Source organism: Psittacula echo (assembly GCF_963264785.1).
Source record: "Psittacula echo genome assembly, chromosome: 2".
NCBI classification, from domain to species: domain Eukaryota; kingdom Metazoa; phylum Chordata; class Aves; order Psittaciformes; family Psittacidae; genus Psittacula; species Psittacula echo.
In genome coordinates, this window is record NC_137737.1 from 111961108 (window position 1) to 111988862 (window position 27755).

Below are 27755 nucleotides of genomic sequence, written 5' to 3' on the forward strand. Positions count from 1 at the left end.
GCTCCGAGGCCAACTCCTGCTTTCATCGCAGTCCTGCATTCAGCAATGCCAGGCAGAGGTCCTAGCCCATGGTGACCCCATGGCAAGGACCTCATGCATTCAGGGAGCGTGTACTGGAGGGGCTAATCAGTTCTGCAAACTGTTCCAACAAGCCCTTCTTGGGCAACCTAGGTTTACAGTCATGCTACTGTGGTCAGGGTGCATCTCTGTCAAACCATACTTGCTACAGGGCTGCATTAACTTTTCCCTTGCTTTTCCTTCATGCGGAGGAGTCGGAGGATGCGTTCATTTTTTGTTAGTTCTTCCGGAAGTTCATTTGCCTGGAATGAAAAAACCTTTGAGTTAGCAGAAATGAACAAGTATTTCCAAAACATGGTTTAAAAGCATTCAACTTTAGAGAAGAAGCTACTGGGCATTATAATGCTGGGTTTATTCCAATGTTGTCCCACCACTGTTGGAGGTATCTTAAGAAATCACCCTTCAGCATCCAAGTCCCACTTAAGTCTTAAAAATAATCCCAGTGTGGGTTCTGAGTGGTCATCTTATTTTGTGCTTATTGTCCAGGTTAAATGGTATCCCTTGGGCTCCCTATGCTTCTGCCACAGAAGCACTGATTTTTTTGGGAGATGAGGCAGGTCTTTAAGTACCAAAGTCCAAAAAAAGTCCATAAAGATCCGAGAGAATACTTTAATTGCTATGAAATAACTCATGCTATTCTGTAGGATTGGTAACAGAACATCAGAGTTTGGTCCTCTGTGTGTATTGAATACAAATTTGCAACAAACTGTTTTTATAATGAAGCTACTTCTGAAAATTGGGAATTCTGTCCTGCAAATGTTCTCTGTTGTGCCAAATTCCATGTCGTTAAAAAAAAAAATCAGTAGGAGAGATTACAGCCTTAGACTTTCTCATACTGCACACTCTTCTGCTGCAAATCACCATCAGTAGCAGAAAAATCTTGTGTGTTGTTTGAGTGACAACAGCAAATCAAAATGCCTGTTAATATGAACTACTGTATGAGAGTCGTTAACTTTGCTGCCATCAAGTGGAATGATACAGAAATACATGCACAGATTTTATATTAAATGACCAAAACAATCAGAAGGTATGTGCTGGGTTACTTGTATTACAAACTGTCATTCACCCAGTCATAAACAAGAAGTAAATACCAGACCACCCGTGCACAGCTTAGCAAACCCAGCTAGATCTCAAATACTAGAGACAAACAGTTCATAAACACAAGTCAGAGGAAGACTTTTTCATGGAAATTAGCAAACATGTAATGTTAAAATACTTTGCAGACAAAAACCAAGGCCGTCTTTTTCTGCAGAAAAGTTGTTGTTATAAAAAGAATATGAAACTATTTCACTAAACTAACAGATTTACAGTAAGATATGGTAAAGATACATGTAATGCAGGATTTCTTTGTATTTGCAATGTGCTGAATTCTAACCAGGTTTTCTTATCAGAGGCACCCAGATACACATTTCTGACCATAGGGAGGTATGGTGTAACTTATGACTTACAAGAACATAACATATGGGGTTTTTCCTGAAATGCAACCTAGCTAGCCCATGAGTAGTTATAGTTAACATTTGTGGTGCTTGAGCGAGTGAGTGCATGGTTTGCATATTCTTAGATTGATGTTACTTCACAAGAACCAGCATCACCAGTGGCACTGCCCAGCACCCTTATAGATGCCTGTATACAGCAATGAATGGACTAAATGGTAATGCTTCAGGAGAGGAACAGGAGGCAACTGTGGACTAACACAGAAACATGGACTGCCACTGCCTCCATGGCACACATGGCTCCATCACTCAGTGCTTCCCACCTGCTCCTTGCCCAGGATAGTGTGCCAGGACGCACCTTGTTCCTCAGGCATGGGTCTGCTCCTGCTTCAAGGAGCAGTGCCACTGTCCTCACATTGCCACTCAGGACGGCCGCATGGAGAGCAGAGGTCCCGTTCTAGAAAATACCGATGGAGATGTTTGTACCATGCATGGGAAGAAAACAAAAGGCAGTGAAACACAAATGTTTGCAAAGAACAAGCCTATGAACAAGAAAGAAGTATCACGGAAGGAATTAGTTCATTAAAAGTATAGTGTCTGATTTACTATTCTATGATTCTATGATTTAGACAGGGTGCTGGTAGGCTAGCGGGCTATGAAGGAGGTGATTTTAAATGCTTTAATAAAGATGAGAGTCAAATTCACTTCACCACAGCAGTATTTCCTTTTAAAAATTACCCTTGTCAATTGATTAGAGGTGAAATGGACACAGCAGTTGCTTCTGCCTGGCAAAACCCGCCATTAGCAAGTGAAACAGAAGTGCAAGCAGTAATGGAAACCATCTGTGCATTTTATCTTCTTTCTCTGATGATTAATGGTCTCGGTGTCAGACAGCTGAATGGGGATTTTTTTTATGGCTGGCCTTTTGTCTGTGGCTGCAAATTGACAGTTCAAATAAGTGTGGAAGCTATTTCATACTTGTAATTAACAACAAAGTTAATGCCACCTGGATTTTCAAGTACATCTAAATTGCCAATGTTGCATGCACAGAGGCTATCAAAATATGTGATTTATAGATACATATAATTAGATAAGCTATTAAAAAGTAGCTTCCAAATATGTTATTTTTCAAGTCACTTTCTGACTTCAGATGAAAACAAAAACAAGTAGAGAATCTGCTCACAACAGATCTCTTAGGATACTATTTTGCTGACAAAATGCAATAGAAGGCCACATACAGTGCTAGAACTGCACTGTTAAGAGCAATCCATTTACAGTAAGAATAAAATCAAATGATGAAAAGCAGGAAAATTCCTTCTATGACTTCTATGCTTCCTTATTCCACAAATCAAACTCACAGTTTTGTTTGAAAAGATTAACTTGTGTGTGGCATTAAAGGCTAAATAAGATAATTTAATTTTTCTCTTGATTTTTTTGCGGGCTTAAGCTCCTTGTAATCTTCCTCTGTCATAGTCATAAACTTCAGATCTTTCATCAGAAGCTCATTCTTGAGTTCTTGTCTAAAAATCCATGTGTTTCACTACTAACCTTCAGCAGGCCGAGAGTGGGAGAGAATTTCAGCAACTCTTCTATCACATTATTGTACCCCTTAATGGCAGCCTTCAGTAAAGCAGTCGTACCATCCTTTGAAGGAGACAGGAAGGTCAGTCCAGTTGTTAGCAATGCTTTACCTTCATTCCCCTTGGCTGGAGGGAAACACCAGCTTTCCCCCACACCTCTGAGAAGAGGGTCTTCTCTGCTCAAAATTTTTGAGGAGACAACTCCACAGCATATGCTGTGGTTTTAGAGCATCAGGAGGATTGTTGCTTTGGCAGGTGAAAACTTCAGGGTAAAATGAACCAGTGACACAATAGATCATCTTTATACAGACATTTCCATTCCCTTATTCCAGAAGGTCCCTCCAGGAAGCTGTCCTAGACACAATGGGAGAAAGGGAGCCCATGTTGGGATTTTACATCATGGCAAACAGGACAGACTCTGGGGACACCAGGCAGACTTGCAGCCTCAGAAAAAGTTAGGAGGTGTTAAGCTGCAGACAGAGCACAGGAAGAAGTCTACTCACATCCCTGGCGGCATCTCGCTCAGCTCCACGAAGCAGCATTACCCGTACCACTTCACTGTGACCCATCTGCGATGCGATCCACAAGGGAGCTGTCCCATCCTGCAAACACAGTAAGACTGCTAATGGTTTCACTTTGAGATCCTGTGCTCCCTGGTATTTTACCACTCAAGTCTGCGTACTGGATTGGATGTACCCCAATTAAATCCCTCATCACAGAAAGACATATGCAGATTTGCTTCCAGAAGCACATGGGAGCTTGGTGTAACAAGTCAAAACAAAACTGCTCCAGCTGTGGAGTAGAGCCATCCTTAGCTGCTTGCTCTTACATAGTTGGCCTGAAACATGCACTACTGTCTGAACAGTTAAAAGCCCCTTTGTCATAACAGCTGTACCTCAAATACATGTGGAAGTCTGAAATGTAAAGGCCAAAGTGTACTTTGAACTCTAGGTGGCTAAATATGACAGAAGATACAGGCAAATATCAGCATGCATGGGGAGATTCTGCAGCTGGGTCTCTGTACATGTGGAGTAGAGGTTGTTTATAGAAGTTAAGGAGCAATGCAAGATGATCACCAGCTTTCAACATTAAGTTACATTACTTGTCCTCAGGGAATCTGTTAAAAACATCCTGCCTTACAGTGGTGATGAGTGTTTCACAAATTTTATGTTCAACAACTCCACTAGAAAACAAGAAAATTATCAAGGAATCCAACATCAAATAATCTGTTTTGGAAAAATTGTCCTGTGCAATCATTACTTGAGCAGAAAACTTCAGAAAATAAAATGCACATTCAGAATAAGCTAAACTTTGTGATTGATTTTCATCCCAAAGGCAAAGGTGAATTGAAGTGCTAGAAGTGTTTCTCACTTCAATTAGAATTCAGTTTTGTGTCTTTTCCTCATTTTGCTTCTAAATGGCCTGATTCTCCAGACTAGAGGACTCCAGCAGTTATGTGGTGCCAAACTGATTCTTGTGAGCCCTTAACAAAAGGCTTTTCCTGTATGGACTTTAACATAATAGTGAAGCCTCGTGTAGCAGGATGCCTGCTTCTGCCTTCAGCAGTTGCCAGTTCCGCTCACCACCCACAGCAGCCTGAAGACTTGGCAGGAAAAAGGAAGACAAATTATACTGGGGCTTCCAAAAGAATCTTAATGAGAAGTTTCAGAAGAAAACAACTTTTTACTTTAAATAAGATATTTCTACCTTAATTAAAGAAGAAATCTCTCTCCTTAGTGCCAGCTCAATATTCATATGACTTGCCCATGCAGTCCAAAAAACCACTGTTGCACAAATTCTCTGCTTTCTATGGGCTAGTGACTTAATCCTTTCAAAGAAACAGAAAAGTTATTTCTTTCTTTGATATGATATTCTGAGTTTCCTATTTCTGATTCTGAGAAAGAGCAAATGCACATTCTGAGATCTTCAATTTTCTCAAATGGTAAGGAACAGGATCTTTCCCCACTCTTGTATCATTTCTCTATAGATTAATTAATTTAAAATAGTGACTGACCTCATTATAGTATGTATCCTGTTAATACAATGAGTGTTCTTTCTGATTCTAAAATAACAAAGGCTCTCTTGTACAGTGTATGTGATGTTAGTGTGATGGCAAAAACTGTCCCTCTCCAGTTTGTAGCTTTTTCCCTGCCATACTTCATATTTTTCTAATCTCAGCCCACCAGAGGGCTCCAGTAAATAGCAATAGGGGCACTGAAAAAGCCTATGAATCTTGGAAAAGAGAGCAGTTGAATTTGCCCACACAATTGAATTGCATAAAGAACCAATGCTGTGCAAATCCACACTTCTGTTTATACAAGAAATGCGAGTGCAAGCACAGCATGCAGAACATAGCAGCTTTCTTTTTCTCACAGTGAAGTTTGTAAGAACAGCTCATATTTCCAGGTATAAATGAAAAGGAACAGAAGTGTTGGGTAACATCAACCTCAGTATCTCAGCTATAGACTAGAGGCAAAAAGACATTGTGAGAAAGGATGACCGTCTTGGAGGATTTAGCCTGAAGAGAAGAATGAAGTTGATGGTGCGCTCATACTGACCATTGTCAGCTTTTCTCTCTTAAGCAAATAGCATCTAATATGCAAATTTATGCAAATACATATAAAATTTATATGGAGTAAATGAATTTTCTGTCCATTTTCATGTTGCTATATGGTGCGAAACAGATATTACATTGTACTAAAAGATCACATGAGAATTCCTGTGTAAACAGACATTAGGGCTCAGAGACAGGTCAGAAAGAAAGTGAGAACAGGAAAAGACACAGTTCAAAAACTGTTTTCCTTTCCTTGTCCCTCTGCCCACCCAGCAGACTGCAAACCACTACATTCCTAGAACAATGTGTTAAACACCCCAAAAAGCTGTGCTTATTTCTGTATTTGATTACAAGCTAGTATATATGGGCTACCTCTCATTATATCCAGCAGCCAGCAATTCCAAACATACTCTAACCAAAATTTCCAATGCTCTTTATCTTATCCATTAGCTAATGACTTTGCCTTGCAGCTTTGAATATCAATGTTTGCTTGTGGCTTGGAGTTTTAGAAAGGGCCAGATTAGGGTGGAAAGTAAAATTCCCCTTAAATTCCCAGTAAGGGCTTTCAGGTACAGAGAGCCCCTACTCTTAGGCTACTCAGCATCATCTCCTCCACCGTTCTGCCCATCAGTCTACTCACACCACTACACCATTTCAATTCCTGCTAATAGCAAATTGCTCGTTTGCCTGAAGTCTATACTCTCTATACATTTACTGGCTTACATATATATGGAATTGCATATAATTTGTTAAGAAAAAAATCATTCATTTTCAGAGTATTTGGAACCTGCTTACCCAGTCAGACTAGAGGCTGCTGGGACACAGGCTGCCGGGACACAGGCTGCCAAAACAGTGTAAAAATCGTTGGCAGAAAATCTTCTCGCTCTGAGTTGAAGAAGTAAAGAAACACCTCTCGCACCAGGCTTCAGACACTGCCCCAAGCTCTGTCTAGACAAAAAGATGACAAAAGAATTCCTACCCGGCTCTGCAATGTTAGGAAGAACAGAAGGAGCTAAAATCCAAGAGAAAATACATTGTCAGGAAAGAAACTTGCCAGGAAGCTTCACTACTAGGTCTTGTGAAAGCTGAAGCTGAAGGGCCTGCACACGGATAGCCAGTGCCATCCGAGATGCTCTATGGTGTCATGAGTGCCCCAATGGGACTGGGAGATGGGACATGAGCCTGAAGAGGAACTGGTACCCGCTACAGCAGCAGGAGGAGACATACAGGGCAGATGCAAGCACTCAGGCACATGAATTAAGCCCCCAAATTCAGAAGGTAGAGAGGAAAACTTGGACACCATGAGGAAGAAGCATGAACTCACACCTGGCTCTCTGCAGCCCTGTATTCAATGTTATGTTGCTTACAAGAGCTTCCTACAGCAGTGAGGGCAATGTAGCTTGTAACTGACAGTAAGAGTCATCTGGCATCGCAACTGCTCCATCTAGAGCTACGTTTCTCATGACCAGCATGCCACCTTTGAACAAAGTACAAATTTGTTTGTTGGTGAGAGACCGAAGTCCATCCAACCATTACTTTACTAATTAAACAGTAAAAATATTCCATTTGTTAAGGAAATGTTTCAGATTACAGTGGGCCCAAATACAAATGCCACAGACTTATCCAGGCATAATCTTAGCAGGGATCAGAGGTGCCCTGAAGCAAAGTAAGCCCATCCTGCCAGAGATGAAACAGAGCCAGGAGGAACATTCACACAGAGTCAAGTCTTTGCCTCAACTAAGATTTAAAAATGCCTCATGAAACATTCTGTTGTAGAAATTGGATTAGAGAACCAAAAAAATATTGTCAGAAGAATCAGCTGGTGCATTATAAATTATGGTTAGCAGGACGCAGTTTTTATGGCAACATGGTTCAGCTAAATCTAAGGTGCCCCAACTTTATTTTGACCAGCTCAAAAGGCATTAATGCACACCTTGGTCTATCCTACTCCACTGATCTTTTAGACTGTGTTAATTAACAGCTTTTAACATTTTTTAATCTTGATCTTGGGAGATGGTGTGGAGGAAGACTAGGAGCAGCTAAAGCATTAGTCCAGGGAGTAGCTGCCAGCACAATTCCAGTGCTGGAGAGGTGCAGGAGCGGGCAGCAGGAAAATTACTTTAGTTTGAGCACATAAAATGCTAATCTAGTTTCCTTACACTACAGAGCAGCAAGTAGGCTACACAGACCTACAGGTGCAGTATAAGTCATATAGATCAATCTCTGCTGCCAGGCTATGATTTGTTAGGCTTTTGGTGTAGGTGAAAGGAAATACTGAAAATGCCTGACAAAGCTTGTCACATGCCATGCTGTCCTGTTACTAGTTTTCACATTCGTTTGCTTTTGCCTGATGATTTTTCAGTTGCTGCAAGTCAGTGATCACAGCCACCTGGCAGGCATACGTGACTGATTGCAAGGACAAGACCTTATCCCATCAATTTAAAATGTGCAGTGAAGAACCAGGACAGCAACCTTGCCTGCAGGGTTTCAGCAGACCACACGGGAGACTTTATTAAAGCAGGCAAAGATTCCTGAGAAGCCCTGTCTCTAACCAGACATTTCTACGTGTTGGGAGTAAAGCTAGCTGTGCAATTCCCACATCTGGCGACTCAAAGCAGCGTATTAAATGTGCCGTTTAAGCATTGATTTTAGAGTCAAGAAACAGCTGAACAATTAAGGAACCCCTTTTTGGAAACCAAGAGAGCTTTTATTTTTATCTGTACACCATGTATGCTATGTATCCCATAAATAGTTTGACACCTAGGAAGTCTCTTGCACCCTTACCTAACACCAGCATACAGTGATGCAAGCTGGATTTAACCTTTAGCTCCCTAGCAGGGACCTCTGAACCAGCCACAAATCTGACTCAAGTGATCAATGTTTGATCATTTAATGATGAAACAGCAGCCCCACTGCCTGCAGAGGAGCTAATCTCATGCTTATGGTTACCACTGGTTGTATGTTTTTTGCAGGATTAGGGCTGCATCGAAAGAAGTGTGATCAACAGGCTGAGGGAGGTGATTGTCCCCCTCTACTCCATTCTTCTGAGACCCCACAATCTGCCTTCCAGTAGAATACCTCCATGGGAATCTGATGCCTGGAGAAAATTCCAGTGTTAATTTTTCATAACTGTAAAAAATCAGATCCCAGTTCTGCCCTCAAGTATTCAGCTCACCTGCCGTGGCTGGTTAACCTTTGCTCCTGAAGAAAGTAGCAATCGGATGACATCCAGATAGCCTCCTTGTGCTGCCAGGAAAATTGCAGAAGCTCCATCCTAAGAACAGATACATCCATCTTACACTGTGTTGAAGTGATGCCATTTTTCCTCACAAAACCAAACCAAACCGAATCAAGTTCTTGTTCTTAAGCCATTATGCCATGTAAGAACAGGTATACAATCATGCTCAGGAAATAATTGCCAAAATCCACAGTCTAGCTCATAACAAACCATGGTAACATTTTCATTCTGTATGCACAAGTGCTGGCTCCCATCACATATCAAACCAAACATTAAATCCTGGTTCTGGAATCCTAAGAGTCTAGTTCATTGAAGCATTGTTCTACATAACAAGAAATTCATCCTGTATAGCCATGTAGTTTCATTTAGCTTTTATATGTTCATGCAGAAGTGTTCTGTTACATAGACACATGGTGAAAATATGTTCAAGTACTTTGCAAGACTGAAGGCTCCAACACTGAAGTCTGCCCCTGAGGCTAAATGAGTAAGTACTCTGCCATACTACCAGGCCACCCTAACAACTACCATGCCATTGCTCTGGCACACCTTGTAAAAGAGTCTTCACCTGTAATATAATAATGTAAAAGTAGAACATGTAAGACAGACTGTGTCATAGCCCTATAGGAAACCAGCATTTTCTTGCAAAAGGTTGTGGAAGAGCAAAGCTTTTGAAGAACAAAGACTGTAAACAAATCTGGGGTTTTAATTTTTCCTCAACGTGTCTTTCATGTGCAGATGTTCTCAGAATTTGACTTCACAGGAATTTCTTCCTTAGGAAAAGAATTTAAACGTCATATTTCATTAAGTTTTTTTGATTAAAAAAAATCAAACAGCATTATCATCCTTCCAACCAACTAGAACTGGAAATATGCACTGACGGTGGGACAGGTGTTTACCCATCCTATAACCACAGCACTCAGCACAGAGCATGCTAGGGCAGGTTTTCTCAGAAGGTGAGACTCTTTTACTTTAAATAGAGACATCCCTTCACTGCATCTCAGATATGCAAATACAGAGCTCATGTCATCTCATGCATACGCAAACTACAGGGCATTTTAGTAGAAGTCTGTTGTTGCCCTTGTTGGCATATCACTATGTTGGGACCAAACGCTATTGTCTGCTAAGAGATATTGCATAGCTACTCTTCTTTCTGCAAAACTCAGCACAGACTTAGCGAAGCATGAGCTGAATATAGCGCCCCAGGGACTGAATTTAGAATGTTTGGCCTTTGATTTCAAAACAAATGTCCTGGCAAACAAAAGAGGTGTCTGCTGGCACTACAAACACCCCTGGGCTCTCTGAGGGGCTGTTTTCTCTGCTTACTATGAAAGTATATGAAATAACAGGATGGTATTAGGTCCTTTGCAGGCTTCCACCAGAGACAAGTGCAATAATAACGTTTAGAAAGTAAACAAGATTGTGTAATATTAAAAGAGCTTTTTATTGTAGCATCAGTAAAGATGGAGGACCTTGGGTTCCTTATCACCTACTTGATTTGAACTGATGCTGTAATGAGAAAGCTGTTTCAAAAGCTATAACATATTTCTGCAAGACATACTGTTGAGTTATGGTATTCTTTCATCTTCTCCTCTACCCCTCACATGGGTAAATTTAAGATTAAAATATCTATCTTGAATGGTTTTGAGAGGACTACCCAAATGCATGCTCGAAATCCCTCCCATTTTGTTGTTTGCCAGTGAACCTGCCAGCCAGTTACTGCTTTTCAAATGCAGCTTGGCAACATCCCACAAAAGCAGCCAAGCTAACACTCATTTTCAAGAGATTGTGTTCTTATTTTATTAAGCAGACGTTTCTGCCTGGTTTTGCCCAATGGCTGTAAGCAATAAAAATACATCTCTAAATGCAATTGCACATATTGCTCATTTCGAGGAGAGACAATAAGGAAGTTATTTTACTGCCTTCACTTCTAGGTAAGTGTCTGCAAGTGTGGCAGCATGGCTATTTTTAAACTGAGTGGTAAACCCCGGGATTATCATGCAGAGTTATGAATCACTGCTCTCAGATTAGAAAGGCAACTGCTATTTGCACAGCAGTGCAGGTGGAACACCTTTGTAAATATAGGGTGGTGGCAGCACAGAGGTGGAGATCCCCTATGCGCCTAGTACAGAGCCCCCAGTGGCCTCTGCAGTCACCAGACCTTAGCTCCCGTGCACATTTGTGAGAGCTAGGACTGCAACAGCATCCTGCAGATACAAAGCTCCTGGAAAAAGCTGAAAAAACTTATATCCCTGTGGAACAACTTCTTTGTCAGTTTTGAGTGCCCCAGGGTAGAAATGAGCAGTGGGAAGTGGAAAGAAAATCTACCATTTGTTTCTGTTGAATGCTGAAAAGGTCAATGTTTTTGTGTCTCAGTTGCAGTAAATTAAATCCAGTGCTTCATTTGCTCAATCCAGCTTTCTGAAAAGTCGACTAAACAACATCAGTTCAGCCATTTTAACCATCCTTTGCCCTGGAGGGCAAACACTGTCAAGCTAGAGATACACCAATACCAAATAACATAATTTTAACTAATATTTTAAAAATAACATACAGATACTCAAAGATTCAAATATTTTAACTTTTACTACTCTTTCTGGCAGCAAACTGATGATCTGATTCTCTAGTACCTCAGGGGTTGTATTGCTATTCACTCTTTTGTCTGCAATGAAAATCATTGGTAGGACATGACATGGTCTTTTGTTCAAGGCTAATGGATTATGCAAATCTGATCCACATTTGATCCTTCATAGAGATAACAAATCAAAAGACATCCAAAACATCTTTTCTGATTTCGTACTACTTCTCCCAGGATCATGAAAAGCAGACAGTTAACAGAATTCACATCTTAGTACTATAAAACCACATCTGGCAAATGCTTCTCTGCGCTGGAGTCAGACTATCTGCTGTTGTCCAACCAACAGCGCATTTGTTCCATCATCAGTGTTGTCAATATCATCAGTGTCAAATAACTCACATAAAGTTGATCATGAATGTTGGCACCATGCTTCAACAGCGTTTCCACTACTTTTGCATGCCCGTACTGACAAGCAGCTAGAAGTGCAGTACCTCCGTCCTGTGAAAAAGCAAAGAATGGGTACAGTCAGGTAAGAGTCAGGTGCTGGACTAAACATCACCATACAAAAAGAAAAGCAGATTTTACGGTTTTTCAGAATTTGGCTCACAGCAATTCTGTAGTGACTAGCTGCTGAATGTTTCATAAGTTTAGTACCAAGTCTTGCCATGCAAATCTTTAAACTTGGCTCTGTCACTATAAACTGTTTTCTCCTGGGTTTTCTTATACTGCTTTTTGTTCTGCTTTTTGTTCCTCGTCTTCTGCTTTCCTACTAGAAACTTTGTTTTGTTTCCTTCACAACTCCTCCATGTCTCCTCCCTTTACAGCCAAATCCCACCCTCCCGCCAAGCTCTTCCACCTACTAAAGCACAGCACACCTTTTCCCTGCTCCAAGCCTACCGATCATTTACTCTTCTTTAGCCAGAACCTCACTCCCTGTCATTTCCCACCTCTAACCTATCGATTGTTGGCCTGAGGAAGAGTAGGGAGGGTGCATTTTGAAGCATGCTAGCTAACTGGACCAAAGTCAGACCAAACACGACCACCAGTGAAAGCCACATTACTTCTGCTGAAGAAGTGAGATCCCTGCAGGTGGGATCAATCCCAGGCAGTTTTGTTGCTGCACATCACCACTAAAGGAAGACCTAGGCACATGCATTGAATCCTGCTTGTAGACATGCTCCCTTGGGAGCCACCTGAGAAGGGAAACACCTCATTGTCCTGGCAGTTGAATCCAAGCCAGCTGAAACAACTGAGAGAGATAGCAGATGTGGGTCTTGCTATCTTAAGTGCACTGTTCCCCACTCAAAAATTACCAGTATTTCTGGCACTAATATGGAGAAGAAGTTCTTATCTTCTGCCTTGGATGGCACCATACCATTGTGCAAAGATGAGGCACACCCCTAGTCATCCTCACCAGAGGTCTTTTCTCTCTTTCCCTGCCTTCTCCCAGTTTCAAGCCCCTCCTCCACAAAATAAGCTTTCTGAAGTATTTCAGATAAATGGTTTCTAGAGCTGTTATTAATGTAGGGAGAAGACTGTGTTTTCCCTCAGCTTTGTTCTCTGAAACAGCTCCAAAGTTTTGTCTGAAATTTTCCACACAGATAGATATCCACAAGAGAAGTTACAGCTTGAACAGTCAAAGGGATCTTTTATAATGGGAAGTGACAATCAAATTTATTAATCTCTGGTGCTATTTCATGCCTACAATAACCTCATGAAAACTCAAGCTCTGACATGATTGAGCTAACCCATGAGGACTGTATATAACTGCTCTCAAATTCATCCTTCCTTCCCTGTGATGCTGAAAAGCAAACGAGGCTTGAATGTCAGCAAAGTCACAGATATGAAGCTGTTATACAACAATCTAAGAATTGCATATTAATTCTTAATTATTTAAGTAAATATAATGTGTAATCAGGTCGATGGAGTTAAGTTACTCTGTAGATACGAGTCATTAGACTTTCCTGTCAAACTGAACTACCCTAATTTAATAGGAACTGCTGAAACAAAACACACAAGCAATCACAGAGGTTTCTGAATTAACCAAATGCCTTATACACACTTAAAGACAATGGCAAAAACTAATAGCTTTGTGAAACCTATTTCCTGTCTCCAACCAGCTGAAAGACACTTTGCTGGAGTAGTGAATTACCAGATCAAAGGGCTGCAAACAAAACAGAGAGACATTTTCAAAGACTCTTTCCCTGAACGAAATGGAGAGACAAAGATCAGTGAGTTAAGAAGAGAAACTGTGCTATCCAGGTTGGAGGTCCTCTGTGAGAAGCAGGGAAGGATGATTTTTAGGAAGCTTAAAAATATTGAGATTCCCTGTACGGAGCGTAGACACACTCAGTTAGCTGCACATGGGAATAGTTTGTTAATTGCTTTATGGTCTAGATTTTGCTTTCTAAAAATTAGTGTGTTCTCAGCAAATTCCTGTTATTTTAAGAAGATTGTTTGGTTATTAAAGTAAGTTCTGGAAGGAACCAAATAACAGGACCCAAACAAAAGGCAGGCCTGCAAAGCTAACCACAGCACAGCAGAGCTGAAGCCCAACACTTGGGAGTCCAATTGTGTGATCCCACTTTGAGAAATGATTCAGCCTGAGGTTTAAGAAGGAAGACACTTCTCACAGGATATGTTTGTGTCTTAAAATGGCAATCCTAACCAAGTGTTTGGTTGAGTCCATTGAATGGTTTTAGATAGATACATTTTTTGAAAGAATAACACATTTCCAAAATATGCCATTTAGATCTTTCAGACTAGAGCAACCAAGTTTTCTCTATCACTCTGATTAGAGTTTGGGGATCAGAGAAAAAACTTTGGGTGGTCCCCAGTTCCAGCTGTCCATCCTGAATCAAATATTTACTGCATCAGAAAGAACTAAGTAACAGCTCCTTGGTATCTAAGACCTGCTCTACTGCATGTATCCTACGAAGTTGAATACTTTAAACAGAAAAGACTGTGTTTTTATTTGCACACTCTGGGTGAGGGTACCACTATGATAAGCAAAGATAGGTCTTTCTGCAAGAAGGAAAAGTCAAAGCCAGGAATCTTTTCCACTGACCGTGTGGTAATGCAACACTCAGATAAATTAAAAAACTGTCAAACAGTGCAAAGGCCCATGGTTTCTTAGGAGGAAAATTCAGCCCCTTCTCCCCCATATCAAACTTCCACCTTGCTTTACCTTACACTTTTCTCCAGCAAGCTCTGTCTGGAGACCCCAGTGTTTTATAGAATCACAGAATCATGGAATCATAGAATAGTTAGGGTTAGAAAGGACCTTAAGATCATCTAGTTCCAATCCCCCTGCCATGGGCAGGGACACCTCACACTAAACCATGTCACCCAAGGCTCTGTCCAACCTGGCCTTGAACACCGCCAAGGATGGAGCATTCACAACTTCCCTGGGCAACCCATTCCAGTGCCTCACCACCCTTACAGTAAAGAATTTCTTCCTCGTAGACCATAGGGAAGACAGCTGAGTTATGAATAAAAACAAAAAAAAAAAAGTAAAAGACAGAGTTTTAACATCCCTTTCAGCCATGTGATGCCCTCTTTCCTTTTTTGCTTTAGCTGAGACGAGTAAAAAGCTGAAGCAGCATCTTTGGTACTGGCAAGCCTCTTGGAAACTCTGAGAGCAGGGCAGGAAGTGGGAGCAAGGACACGTGAGCAACCACAGAGGCACTTCTGGGGCAGTTACCCTTCTGCAGCAGGCAGGGGCTGGTGTTGCAGCCTAGAGAATGCACATCGCCTTGGATTTATTTCTTGCTCATATCCTGTTTTACTGACACAGTGTAGCCTCTATTAATCCTTCACTGCAAACACTTCCAGCTCAGATAAGAGCCACTTCTCTCTGTTCTCTCAGCTACCTCTGCAATTCTTTCTCTGAAACAGTTTTTCTTATCCCCGCAAAGTCTGTCTTCCCTAGAGGTGGCACATACAGCAGCTGCCAACCTCCCACGTAAATGCTTGGAAGAGTAGCACCCAATAAGGCCATGTTATCTGGTGTAGAATTCCCTATTTTCCTACTTCTTCCCTCACCTTTATCATCATTGCCTGAAACTAACTTAGAATTAATATGGTGTTTTATTCTCTCTGAAATATACTACAAGGGAGGGGAACTGGTCTTCTGCAATCACTACCTGCTGAAAAACAGCCTCTGACATACCACTGAACATGCACTATTGCTCAGAAAACATGCCACCATGCAAACCCTTGTAAGTACCCACATGCTTATTATATGTCTCAGAGTAAGGAAAGAGAACATGCTTCTATTCATGATGCATATTTCTAGGGATGTCAGACTGAGACAATGCAGAATAATATTATCGAATAATATGTATTTTATAATATATATAGCATAACCTTCAATATTACTATTTATTCTCTTTATAACATCAGCAATTATTGATAATTATTTTGGGATATTTGCTTTGCCTGCTGTAGTGAATACCAACTCTAATGATACAAGCTGTAACAAGAACTGAACACCTATATTAAGATAGTTCTCCAGTGCTCTTGTATATGAATAATAAATGTAGTAATTACAATTCACAAAGAGGTACATGAAAAAGAAAATGTTGAGCTTTGCGTTTCCTTGCTTTAAAGTCTGTTTCCTAGATTACATTCAATTTATTTCCTTATTTCCATTCCATGTCTTCATTTATAATAGAAAGTTCTTTGCAGATTGATTGATTGCAGTGCCCTTCAAAATCAGCCAGGATCAGCCATATCTTTTCCAGCACTGCTCCTAGCTGAGCATTTTAATCAGAAAATGCCTTATGTCTGACCTGAAAAGGCATATTTTGTCACCTACATTGTTTCTGGGTTTGGAGGGGATGGAGGAGCCTGTTATCTTAGTCACCTTTTAACAGAAGGATGATTTGATGCAATAATCTCAAGCTATGAAAACCACATTATTAAATAGGAAAATTGAACAGATACAAAGCCACACTCAAAGGCCAGTGGAAGATGCACACTCTCAATGCACACCTTCTCAGTGGAGCCTCCTGCTCAGGTACACACTGCTGCACAAAGTACAAGTTAGTTTCCCACCAAGCCTCAGTCTAAAACTTCAGTGGGTTACCAAAGCCAAGTCTGGAAGCTCTAAGTATTTGTATTCCTGTGTCTAGATCCTTACTTCAGAAGAAAAGCTGCAGTCCTCAAGCAAGGAATGAGTGAAAGTAAGAACATGATAATTTCCAGGATAGATGTCAGTATTAATGATGAATCTAGCAAAGTTCTCATGTTACTGTTGAGAGAGAGCAGACCCTTTCAGTAAAGAGGGCATGGCATGATAGCTAACTAGTTAACTCGTTAAACCAGTGTCACTTAAATCTTGCACAGATTATTTTAACTCAGCTATCCTTTGGTCCAGATACTAAGAGCTTTTTTGGGCACAATAGCTTGTGTCATACTTTGAGTGCTTAAAAAGTACCTTAAAAGACGCTTAGGACTGGCACATGGGCCATGTCAGGTCTAAACTCAGAAAAGGCAGCCAGGAATATGGGGGCTGGGAGAAAAGTTTCAAGGTGAGCAACGGTAGAGCCCAAACCTGCATTTGTCCAAAGCCTGAAGCCATTAGGAGCACCTGAATGCAGGAATATTTTATTTTAATTTAGATCTTTACTCATTTTTATCTGCCCTACTGACTCATGTCAGTATATTTTGCATGCTTCATAAAGATCATATATTGTCATGAAAGATCAAACAATTTCAAAGGAGTCATTCAAATCACAGACTGTAACTTCTTTAAGGATTGGTTGCTGTGGGGTAAAGAACTATTCCTTCTTTAAACACATTGCTATGGATCCCAGGGTCAGTGACAAGCTTCTTTGCAGATTATTGGGATGCTCCAAAATGTGGCCAGCGTATCGAGGAGAAGCATATGTAATGAAAATATGCTGGGTTTGGTTCTGTTTGCTGAAAGCAGAGGTTCTAGTACTGCTTTGGACAAAGAAACTGAATTGATACACTGACATCAGTGATGAACTGAAGTTGTTCACCCCACGACAGGGGATGAACCAACCCAGGCTCTCCCGTCTGTGCTTCTGGCTATTCTGAGAAGATTTTGTAAAAGGATTGACCTGAACAAGTAAATAGAAGCTCTGAGGTGCATTTCATCCTGGCACAGATGGGTAAATAGGAATTTAGGGAGGACTGAAGCCATTATGCTTTTACGTATCCTATGGTAGTACCCAGAGACATCCCAAAATAGATGAAATTCCATTCTGTGCAAGTGAAGTACATATATACCTAAAATGGGATCCTACCTAACATGTATAAAAAGACCCTTTCCTCTTGTCCTGTAGGATGGCTTGGGAATAAAGACTATCAACTGTCACTATCAAGTGACTGACTTCTGATCAACTTAAGCCATTAAGTCTAGGTAACAGAAGCTAGTCCCAAGTTAATATTTTTACAATATGTTGCATTACACATACTACTCAGAAAATGTTCAAGTGAGGAAATCCTTTTATCATCCTCCTGGTGCCATGTCATGTTTCATGTGAACAGGAAAAAAAGCCTTGATTGTTGGAATGTATCAGCATGCAAAACCAGACCCATCATCTTACTTTATTCCTAAATTCAGTAGAGGCTCCAAATTCAAAGAGAAACTTCACTACATCGTTGTGGCCTTGCTGTGCAGCAAAGAACAGAGGCGTTGCACCTGACTGTAAGGAACAAAATGGATTAGAAAAAACCCGAATAGATAAGACAGTTTACTGAAGTATATAAATTTCAAATCTAAAAGTATTCACAATCTGTTGCATATCAGCTGAAAAGACAGGATGATTTTGAGGACTTCTGAGGACACCAGGTATCTTAGGTCAGTTTTATTCCTATTGCACTGAGAAATCTGTCCAGCATCATACGTTTGAATAAAATCCAAGTTTCATAAGGGGCTTCTGCAGAGTTACTAATATAGACCTCTTAGGATTTAGTAACTTCTGCCCAGTCACCAGATAGGGGAAAAAAGCCCAGAGTGAGAAAAGAACAGTCCTGCATAACAGACGAACAGCTAATTTGAAACCAACACCTATTCCACATGAAATTCACTCCAGTGAATGCCTTTAGAATAGGTCTCTTTATGCCTATAAAGAGCCTCCTCTTCCAGACGCATTCATGGGGCTTTCACTTCCCCAAGTTTCGCAACATCTTGAGAGTACAAGAGCACTGGTTGAGCTACTGGTTGAATTCAGTTTCAAAACAGTGCCATTTGTCTTTAGGGCTTAAACTTCATCAGTGTTGCTTCTTCTCTGCAACAAAGTAATTTTGGAGGATTTCAGGGTTTCTTTTTGTTGGCTTGCTGAATCAGTACATCCTGAGCAACACTCAAGAGCAGCCCCATAAAACCGTTCTCAACTTTTCCTTTTGTCCCTGCTTTTCAAGCAGTGTTTACCTAAGGGAAGGGACATGTTTAAATACGAGCTTTGCTGGAACAGGACCCCACTGAAAGACACTGACATTCACGGTTAGAGCAAGTTTAGGCCAGTAAGTGCAAAGACACTTTTATCATTGAACACAGCATTCACTGACTCAGTAACTTACAGGTGTCAGCATGATATTAATTCTCTGGTTCCAGGTTTCCAAGGAAAGTGGGAAACATTGGCTTGTAATGTTAAAGCAACAAACATATTGCTATCCTGCGCTGCCAGCCACCTTCCCATGTTACTGCATGCCCTCCTTAAACTGCTCTGCTCTTAGGACCAGTACAACTGTTGTTACCTCAGAGCGATTCTGCTTTCTGCATATACAGCACACAGACCAGAGCAGCTACAGGTACTCCTTACAAACATCTGTGTGGAGTACGAGGGGAAGGCAGCTTCCCGAAGCCAGCCACAAGCAAGCATGCTGCAAGAGATGCCTTGAAGGCAAAGCAAAGTTGCAAGGAAGGGTACAGGTGATTAAGCTGTGGGGTTGTTAGAGATGAGCTGGCTTGGACCAAAAGGCAGAAACTCCAGAGCATAGTGAGCCAAAATAATCCCCAAGCTAGCAATGACATCCATTCCATTTTAATGACTGGACTCTGCAAATCAAATGGTAAAGGATGTCTCATCCAAAGAGCTGTAAGTTACTGTGCTGATAAGTAAAACTGCAGATGCATTAATGGTGTAACCCTGGAGTTACATCTCAGATGTAACTGCCCCTCATCAACCAGATGTGCTGGAAATGTTTGATGAATTATTTATAAATGTTCCTCTGGCATCTCATTTCCTATTATAAAATCCAGACATCTGATTCCTTGATGTCCTCAGAACAACCATGTTTATACATGCAAGTAACACAGAAGCAACTGGCAAAAAAAGCAGCAGACAACGCTACAACACTCTTATTATTTGTAATAAGCCAACGGTCACTTAATCCCTATTTGAATGCAGAACTTCTCCTACCTCTCTCTGCAGATTGATATCTGCTCCTTGCAACACCAATTCCCGTACACAGTCTACGTGGCCATAGTAAGATGCTACCATCAGAGCTGTTGTGCCAAGCTGGGAATAAGGAAAAACAAGTCAGTACCTTCTACAGACACCTTCAGCAATGAATCAGGCTGAATGGAAGAGACAGCAGCACCTCTTCTGAAAAGCTGAAAGAAGCTTATGGTAATTGAAGAACTTGCTATCATTTAAAGCCTGCTATCAAGAATACTTTGAAAATGAGCAATTAGCGGGTGTTAAAGCAAAAACATTACAGACTTGTCTGCAGTGCTAAGGCCTGACCATTCAACAAATACGTACGCAATGACTTTGCCTTATTGTTCCAAAATAAGTGAAACGAGGGTAACAAGAATGTTTTTGGTTTATGCACAGCATTTTTATCAGAGAATCCCGAAGATCTTTGCATCATTTCCAGGAGAATAAACTTAGACACAGGAGCTGAGTGACTTAGCTGAGTCACTTAATTCTGAGTCATAGTCAGGAACAAGGTCTGGGTGATTTGAATACTAATTCCCTATCCAAATTATGAGAGTAATCTTTTCACTTTATATGAGAGAACTTTCCATACCAGAACTATGTGTTGAAGTTCCCACAGTACACCATAAGGTCACTACTTCAGTGAACCAGGTAAGATTTAGGTTATATGTATGTGGTATGCAGACAACTCACAGAAACCACATGCCTAGGGATGAAACTTATCCTCTAAACCATTCACACATACCAGTTCAATTTAAAGAAGGAATGTATGACGTTTCAAAAAAGAAGCATGCAGCCTTAATCGTACCAGAATATTATAGTCTAGAAAATGTGTATACCTGGTAGAATGGATAAGGCAGGATATTTTACAGTGCATTGTAAAAATTCTTTACTAAAGTTAGCCTTCTTTTGAGAAAGATCAAGGAGTAATGGACCTTATTTCTTTACATTGATCTGTCCTGCTTACTTCATTCCCCATGTGAACATCCTTCCCTCCCTGTCAGAAAGATAGTCATAGCATCAGCTCCAGAAGTAGTGCAGGACAAATACTTGCCTACAGGGTAAAAATGAAACTAAAATTAAAAGATAGGTTGAAGTCAATGGGCTTAGAAAATCTTTTGCACTTTTAAGATATTCAAAGTAAGAGAGGTTGTGGCAGGTTTATGTTTTAGGTTGGAAACGTGAACAACAATCCTGTACAACATAGACACAACTCTCAGTAAGTCAGGCCCAACTCCAAACAATAGAAACCTGTGAATTTCTAATCTCAGCTTTCCCCTGCTCTTTGCCAGAGCTTGGTACAATCAAGTACCTCTCCATATATTGTAGGCAGAATAGCAAGACGTATCTGTGTTTTCACCCCATTTCTAATCTCAAAACTGATTTCAACCCATGCCAATTACAGTAAGGAAATCCCCATGAAATCTATCTCCCATGTGACTGGGCTACTCTTTGCTTGGCCTTGGTGCCAAGTCCAGGAGATACTGGGGTACAGGAGGATCAGCAGTTAGGAGGCCAGTAATTCTTCTAATTATGAGGAGCTTTGCAAGCTGACAGAATCATTGCTACCTGGGTTTAGCTGAGTTGACTCTTCACTGTGATCTATTACTATAATGACATTTCCTTGCAAAGAGAAGCCCGAGGTGTTAGGATCCGTGCTTTTAATGTCAGCACCACAAATAACTGTGCAAGACACATTTTTGAGTGCTGGCAAATTCCTAACCACTTGCCATTGATGTAAATCATCATGCTATTTTATCTTGAGCTTCAAACTTGCTTTCTGACAAGATAAGGTTTTAAATCATCCCTAAGTGCCATAAGACCCTTATATGCCTGTTGTTAGATCCCTGCCACACCCTCTGCACAGCGGTCTATGGAAAGTAATGTAAAATCAGTGCCCAGGGTGTAGACGCATTATGTGCATACGCTGTCTTTGCAGTCCACATCTACTCGCCCACTGTTCATCAGCAGCTGGAGGAGAGCCAGGTTTCCTTTTCTCGCAGCCCAAAATGCAGCATTGGCGAGTGGTGTTTCTTTCTGGTGAAAAAAGAAAGAAAAGAAAGAAAGGAACCACTTTGGAAGATATATTGGACAAATACACACATGTGAATTCTGCATTCAAGCCAGGCATGTTTCAGCTTAGTGTGCTGTTCTTTCAAAACCAGAGCATGAAAGAGAAGCTAATTTAATTTCTTTGTGCAATTAAAGAGATCAGCCTCTCCATACTGCCTCATGTTGTTTCAGGTTTTCCCTGTGTCCATGGCAGCCTATGTCTCTTAGCTTGCTCTGTAATGAGAGTCGATGATGCTAGTCCAGATCCACAGGGAAGCATCACAGAAAACAGTGTGCTAACTAGCACCTGTACTGTCTGCTTCTGTGGTGGGGCTGAGCACAGTTAGAAAGGCTGAATCATCCTGCTGACATGTCCTGCTGCAGGACATCCTCACAGGTTTTAGGTTGTCTCTCTGCTGTCTCCTTCTTTTTTGTCTTTTCAAGTCCCACCACAGCAAAAAGTATTGCTCATGCATTCCTCATACTGTTTGGTCTGCCTCCTCCCTGGAATTAACACCCTGTAACTGTGAGCACATGAAATATCTCCTGAGTGATGCCAGGAAAAAAAAAAAGGATAAAGTCTTTCTGTCTATAGACTTACAGATTCATTTACTAGGTATGCAGGGCAACATGTAAGTCAAAATTAGGAAACTCTGAAGTCTAGATAACACAGTCCACTGTTAAACGAATTGGTAATAGTATAATACTCTTTTGAGGCTTTCTTAGGCTTAGAAACAATGCCACAGTGTGACGACTTCTGGATAGAAGCAAATTATCACTGCCCCAGCATAGGAGGAGGACAGCAGAAAAAGACACAGACTTTGAACCTGGCCTCTTTATTAGATCCATGCAAGCAGCTGCCAAAATGCTGCCCTGACAGGTAAGCACTGTGACAGGTGAATTATGGAGGCAAAACAGCACTGTGATGGCAATAGTATGTATACTAAAGCAGGCTCATGCTGCAGTTTTTTCATAAGGCCTGAAACCACTAACAGTTCAGTAAAGCACCTTTTCACTGACAGTCATCTTAGACAAAAACAGCATCAAAAATAGCCGAGGGTGTTGCTCTCCAGTGAATCCTGCCTTCAGGATAACCCAAACAGAATGCACAGTGGATAGAAAAGTCAATCATTCAGCTTCAGAAAATGTAATACATGCTTCTCCACGTCTAAATGTCAGTAGACATGTGTAATGAGGTAGAGAATCAGGATTGAATGGTTTTATGCTTGATGCTCAAAATGCACACAGAGGGAAGTTTGAATTGCTTCCTTCACTGATGCAAAGGTAATAAACCTCACAGAAACCAGCAGACACAAGACAAATCCTGTATGAATCTATCACAGATCTGTCACACTAATCACTTTCCATGAGTTGCATTTTTAATATTCATAGATTAGAAAACTGGCAGTTGTTTGAGATGAGAGAAGTTTCAACCACTCAATAAATTATACGACACTTCCTATAAATTGATAGCAATATTTCTTGTGCCAGCACACAAAGGGGCAGAAGTCTGAAAAATAGAGTAAGAACAGTATATAGCAAGATCAAATTCTGATCTTCCTTTTACAGCTAATACATTTTCCCAGGTGAATCTGTAGATAATGTCAATCAAAGTAAAGCTAGCAGTTTATACCCTTGCTGGCAGCGCAGCAGTGTTTTCCTGTCTTCACATTTTTAACCACTAAAATTTTACGTAAAAACAAACAATTGGCCTAAACACACAGTGGCCAATGTTGCCCTTTTTGCTCTGATTTATTAGGCAGCTACTTAATTATAGAGCTGGTAGTTAGAAATATTGCCTTACTTCATTATGATATTAAGTGGAAAGCTATTGCAAAGAATTCTATTTAGGCCTTTCTGAATAGGAAATCAAATTCCTTCATATATCTCTATCTCTATATCTAATCTATATATATATCTACATCTACATCTATATCTACAAATACATCTATATCTATATCCATATCCATATCTATATATAATCTATGTATCCGTTCTTTTTATACCTCACTCTATGCTTTAAACTTTGAGAAAACTTTAGGATATGGCAATATATCCATACAAGGAAAGATTTATTTCATCCAGCCAGAATTTTTAGAAGAGAGCACAGTAGCAATGTGACTGCATTTTATTATGCCCACCATACAATATCACCTTTATTTATCAGATAGTCAGGAGCCAGAATCAATATTCAGGAACTCTTCACCTGCTTTCATCAGTTTACATGAGGAGAGAACTAAGTTGCCAGTGCTACCTTAGTCTGGAAGTAGAAGTCCAAAATCATAAATTCCTACCTCTTTTTTTCCCCCTTGTAATTACTAAAGTAGCTTTCCAGCAAAGTTGTCCTCATACTTTGGATCAGACCCAAGGAATGGAAGAATTCTCCAGTGCATCAAGGATATGAAATCAGGTTTTTCCCAGTGGTGCTTTCAACCCAATTTAGAACAACTGCTATCAGTACTCGTATTTCCCCTTGTGCCCCCACTTCATTGTATAAAAACAGAGTAAACAACATGCTCAGACCATCAACCATACTGTGATTAGATAAAAAAAGCAAACACAAATCAGAGCTATTTTACCTGCTAAGATGAATGGAATCTGCAAAATCATTCAGGTGATCTGCATACACTACAAGGACAGCCTCAAGGAGTACCATGTGGCAATTTCTTTTCTGCTTTCAAACCAAGGATTTATACCTTGGTGCTCTTCATTTTCAGGTGAGATCAGCAATACTGACATCACTGGTAGGCCAAATGTAAGGCACTACTTGGGGATTACTAATCTGATTAATTGAATAATTTTTGAGCAATAAATGGGTTTTAAATAGTAGTACGTGACATAAGCCTTGACTGCTGGTTTTCAGTTATGGACTCCATCCTGTCTCATCAGATACTTACGGAGAGGTACTGTTGAATTTCAAGAGCTTAAATGGATACAAATTCCATACAATTCTTATTACAAAGCTACTCTGCTCCTAAAGCTGCCTTAAAGTAAATGACTGATTCTCAGCATTGACAGTCTGGGAACAGAATGTAATAAATGTTTGAAAAAGCGATTAGCTAATGGCTTTGGTGAAAATGACATGTTTCATAATGTCATTTGTTTCAGCATCAGCAACTTTCAGGATACAATTTCATCTACCTCATCAAGATCTCCAGAGCATTATTTCAAACTTTGGCTGTGCTACACATTTCTATTTTTTATATACTTTTATGAGGGCCCAAAGATGAAAAACTGGCAATATATTCATGCTGTACTGACATCAAGCAAAAATACTTATTCATAGAATCATAGAACCATAAACTCATAGAATAATATTGTCTTGGGTTGGAAGGGACCTTAAATATCATCTGGTTCCAACCACCTGCCACAGACCAGGTTGCTCAAAGCCCTGTCCAGCCTGGCCTTGAGCACTGCCAAAGATGAGGAATCCACAGCTTCTCTGGGCAACCTGTGCCAGTGCCTCAGCACCCACATAATGAAGAATTTCTTCCTAACACATAATCTCAATCTCTCCTCTTTCAATTTAAAGCCATTCCCCCTTGTCCTGTCCCTAATACCCTGATAAAAAGTCCCTCTCTATCTTTCTTGTATGCCCCCCTTAGGTACTGGAAGACTGCGTATGGCTTCCCTGAAGCCTTCTCTTCTCCAGGCAGAACAAGCCCAGCTGTCTCAGACTACCTTCATAGGAGAGCTTGTGGCCCTCCTCGGGACTTGTGGACTCCTCTGGACCATTCAAAAATGGCCTAGAGGAAAATATACATTATAAACCTGACAAGACTATTTCTATGCAGAATACAGAAAAAATAAAGTGCACTAATGTATCTGTATATGTCATCTTAAGAATATTGAGAGGGAAAGTATCATTTAAGTGCTGTGAGCAGCAGCTCCTGCTCCCTGCCCTACCTTTAACTTGCTATTTGCAGAGAAGAGGCAGGTCAGAGTGGGGTAACAACTGATGAAGAACAGTACCCTTTTTTAAACAGTGATCTTAAAGATGAAAGACAAGAGGCATAGGCAAACAGAAAGGAGATGAGGAGAACACTGGCCTGGTGGCCGTTCCTTGTTCTGTCAATTTACAAGAAAATTCCCATTTCTTTCTCATTTTCTAAACAATTCCTGATGGAAAGGAGAAATTGAGTGAAAAGTTTGAAGAAGAAGAACTGGAAATCAGGATCAAGCATGATAGAACGGAAAATGTTAGTGGACCTGAGGAGGAAAGAGAGAGGAATTTAGTAGATAACAATATATCTTACATGAAGGATGCTGATAAAAAAGAAAAGTAGTTCAAGATATAAATGTAAGTTTAGACAGGCAAAAGCTAGTAGAAGAAGAGAGAATATTCATGTGTGTAGACAGTGAGAAAGCAAGATAAATGCTACCTCATGAGTAAGTAGGATAATCAAATGAAAAACATGAATAAACAGTGGCAAACAGAGATGTCAGGAAGCCAAGTACAGAGTCTTCTGAGAGAAAGTGAAAGTGCCAACAAAAAAGACACATAAAAGAGAGAAAAAGCAGAGGGAGGTGGCGGCTGAAGTTCTCCAGAGGGAGAGAGAGCTGGCAGTGAGTAAGCTGCCTTGAACAGGAGTACTTGAGGGAATAGAAAGTGAGAAATACAGCACAGAAAAGGAGCCGATGGGAACAGAACAGAAAAGAAAACTTGAAGGACAAAGCTTAAAAAGGAGGCTAGAAAAACAAGGCAAGAAGTGGATAGCACCACCAACAGCATGGGACTAGCATCCTTTAAGGTGGATTCCAGTGGAGAACAAAGTTGGGAAAAAACTCATGGACACAGAATGGAGCAACAGAAGAGACTAAGAAAAAAAAGCAGGTGTGAGACCAGTGTGGGACCAAAAACGGGATGATCACAGAGATCTCACCATCCAGGGTGAGGCTAAGGCTGAGCTGCACTGTGAGTAAAGGTACTCTGCTTCCTGCCCCATTAGGGCTTTAAGTGCAGGTGGAAACCACCTGCTGCACTACCATGGAACTGACACGGTGCCGCTGCAGCAGCAGCAGTCCCAGCAGGAAGACACCTTGGCAGGAGTAAGAGGCAAGCACACGGAATAATCCAGCAAATAGAGCGATGCAACACAGGCAATATGGCAAGGGTCTGGCACAGAGCTGGTGATCAATAAGAGAAGGGCAAGCACAGCATCCAGAAAGTGCATAACCGAGGAGATGTACATCTAATATGATGCAAATTGATCTCACTAATCGTGTCCTCAGATTAAAAAACCCCAAACTTATTTCAGGTGATCTTTTAAAATGACTGCTCTTGCATCGTTTTGGATGGAAAAAGTACAAAAAGTGACAGGAGTCACAGTCAGAAAAGGGAACAAATCAGCCCAGCTTCAGTGGCCACCGTAATCCGAAACAAATAGCACGAATAAAGGCTGCCTCCTAACTCTTACACAACCAGCACTAGCAAAGATGACCAGAAAAGTGCAGAGGAGGCTCCCGACTGCACCAAACCCCACGGCACTGAGCCTGGCCACCCTAAAGCCAGCGTGAAGCTCCATGGAGGCTCGCAGTTTATGTAACGCTAACCAGGCATTCTCCTGCGGGGATGTCTGCGGTGGAAAGCACCGCTCCCTCAGCTGCCACCGCAGCACCCCACAGCCCGGGAAGGACGCTGCTGGCTTCTTGCCTTCCGCGCCAAGCAACCTCCTTATTTCCTAAAGAAAAACATAATAAATCAATCCCCACATCCAAGAATATGACGGAGCATTTCACGGGCTGCCGGCACAAAGCGGGAAGACAAACGCGCATCCCCCCGCCCCTCTCCCCGACTCCCCGCTCACCTTGAACGACATCCTGCTCAT

General features: G+C 41.0%; 1 protein-coding gene across 2 annotated transcripts; it reads right to left on the reverse strand.

The window, feature by feature from the left end:
* Positions 1–236: 236 nt before the first annotated feature.
* Positions 237–27755, reverse strand: ANKRD29 (ankyrin repeat domain 29; the record flags this gene model as incomplete). 2 transcript variants are annotated; one of them, XM_080610886.1, is made up of 10 exons in its annotated part: positions 237–320; positions 1870–1968; positions 3060–3155; positions 3595–3693; positions 8821–8919; positions 11858–11956; positions 18037–18135; positions 19855–19953; positions 21802–21912; positions 27735–27755. In XM_080610886.1, 10 exons carry the CDS (start codon positions 27753–27755, stop codon positions 237–239), a joined length of 906 nt encoding a protein of 301 aa, XP_080467012.1. The 2 variants fall into 2 exon arrangements, with proteins under 2 accessions (XP_080467012.1, XP_080467013.1); XM_080610887.1 differs by lacking the exon at positions 1870–1968.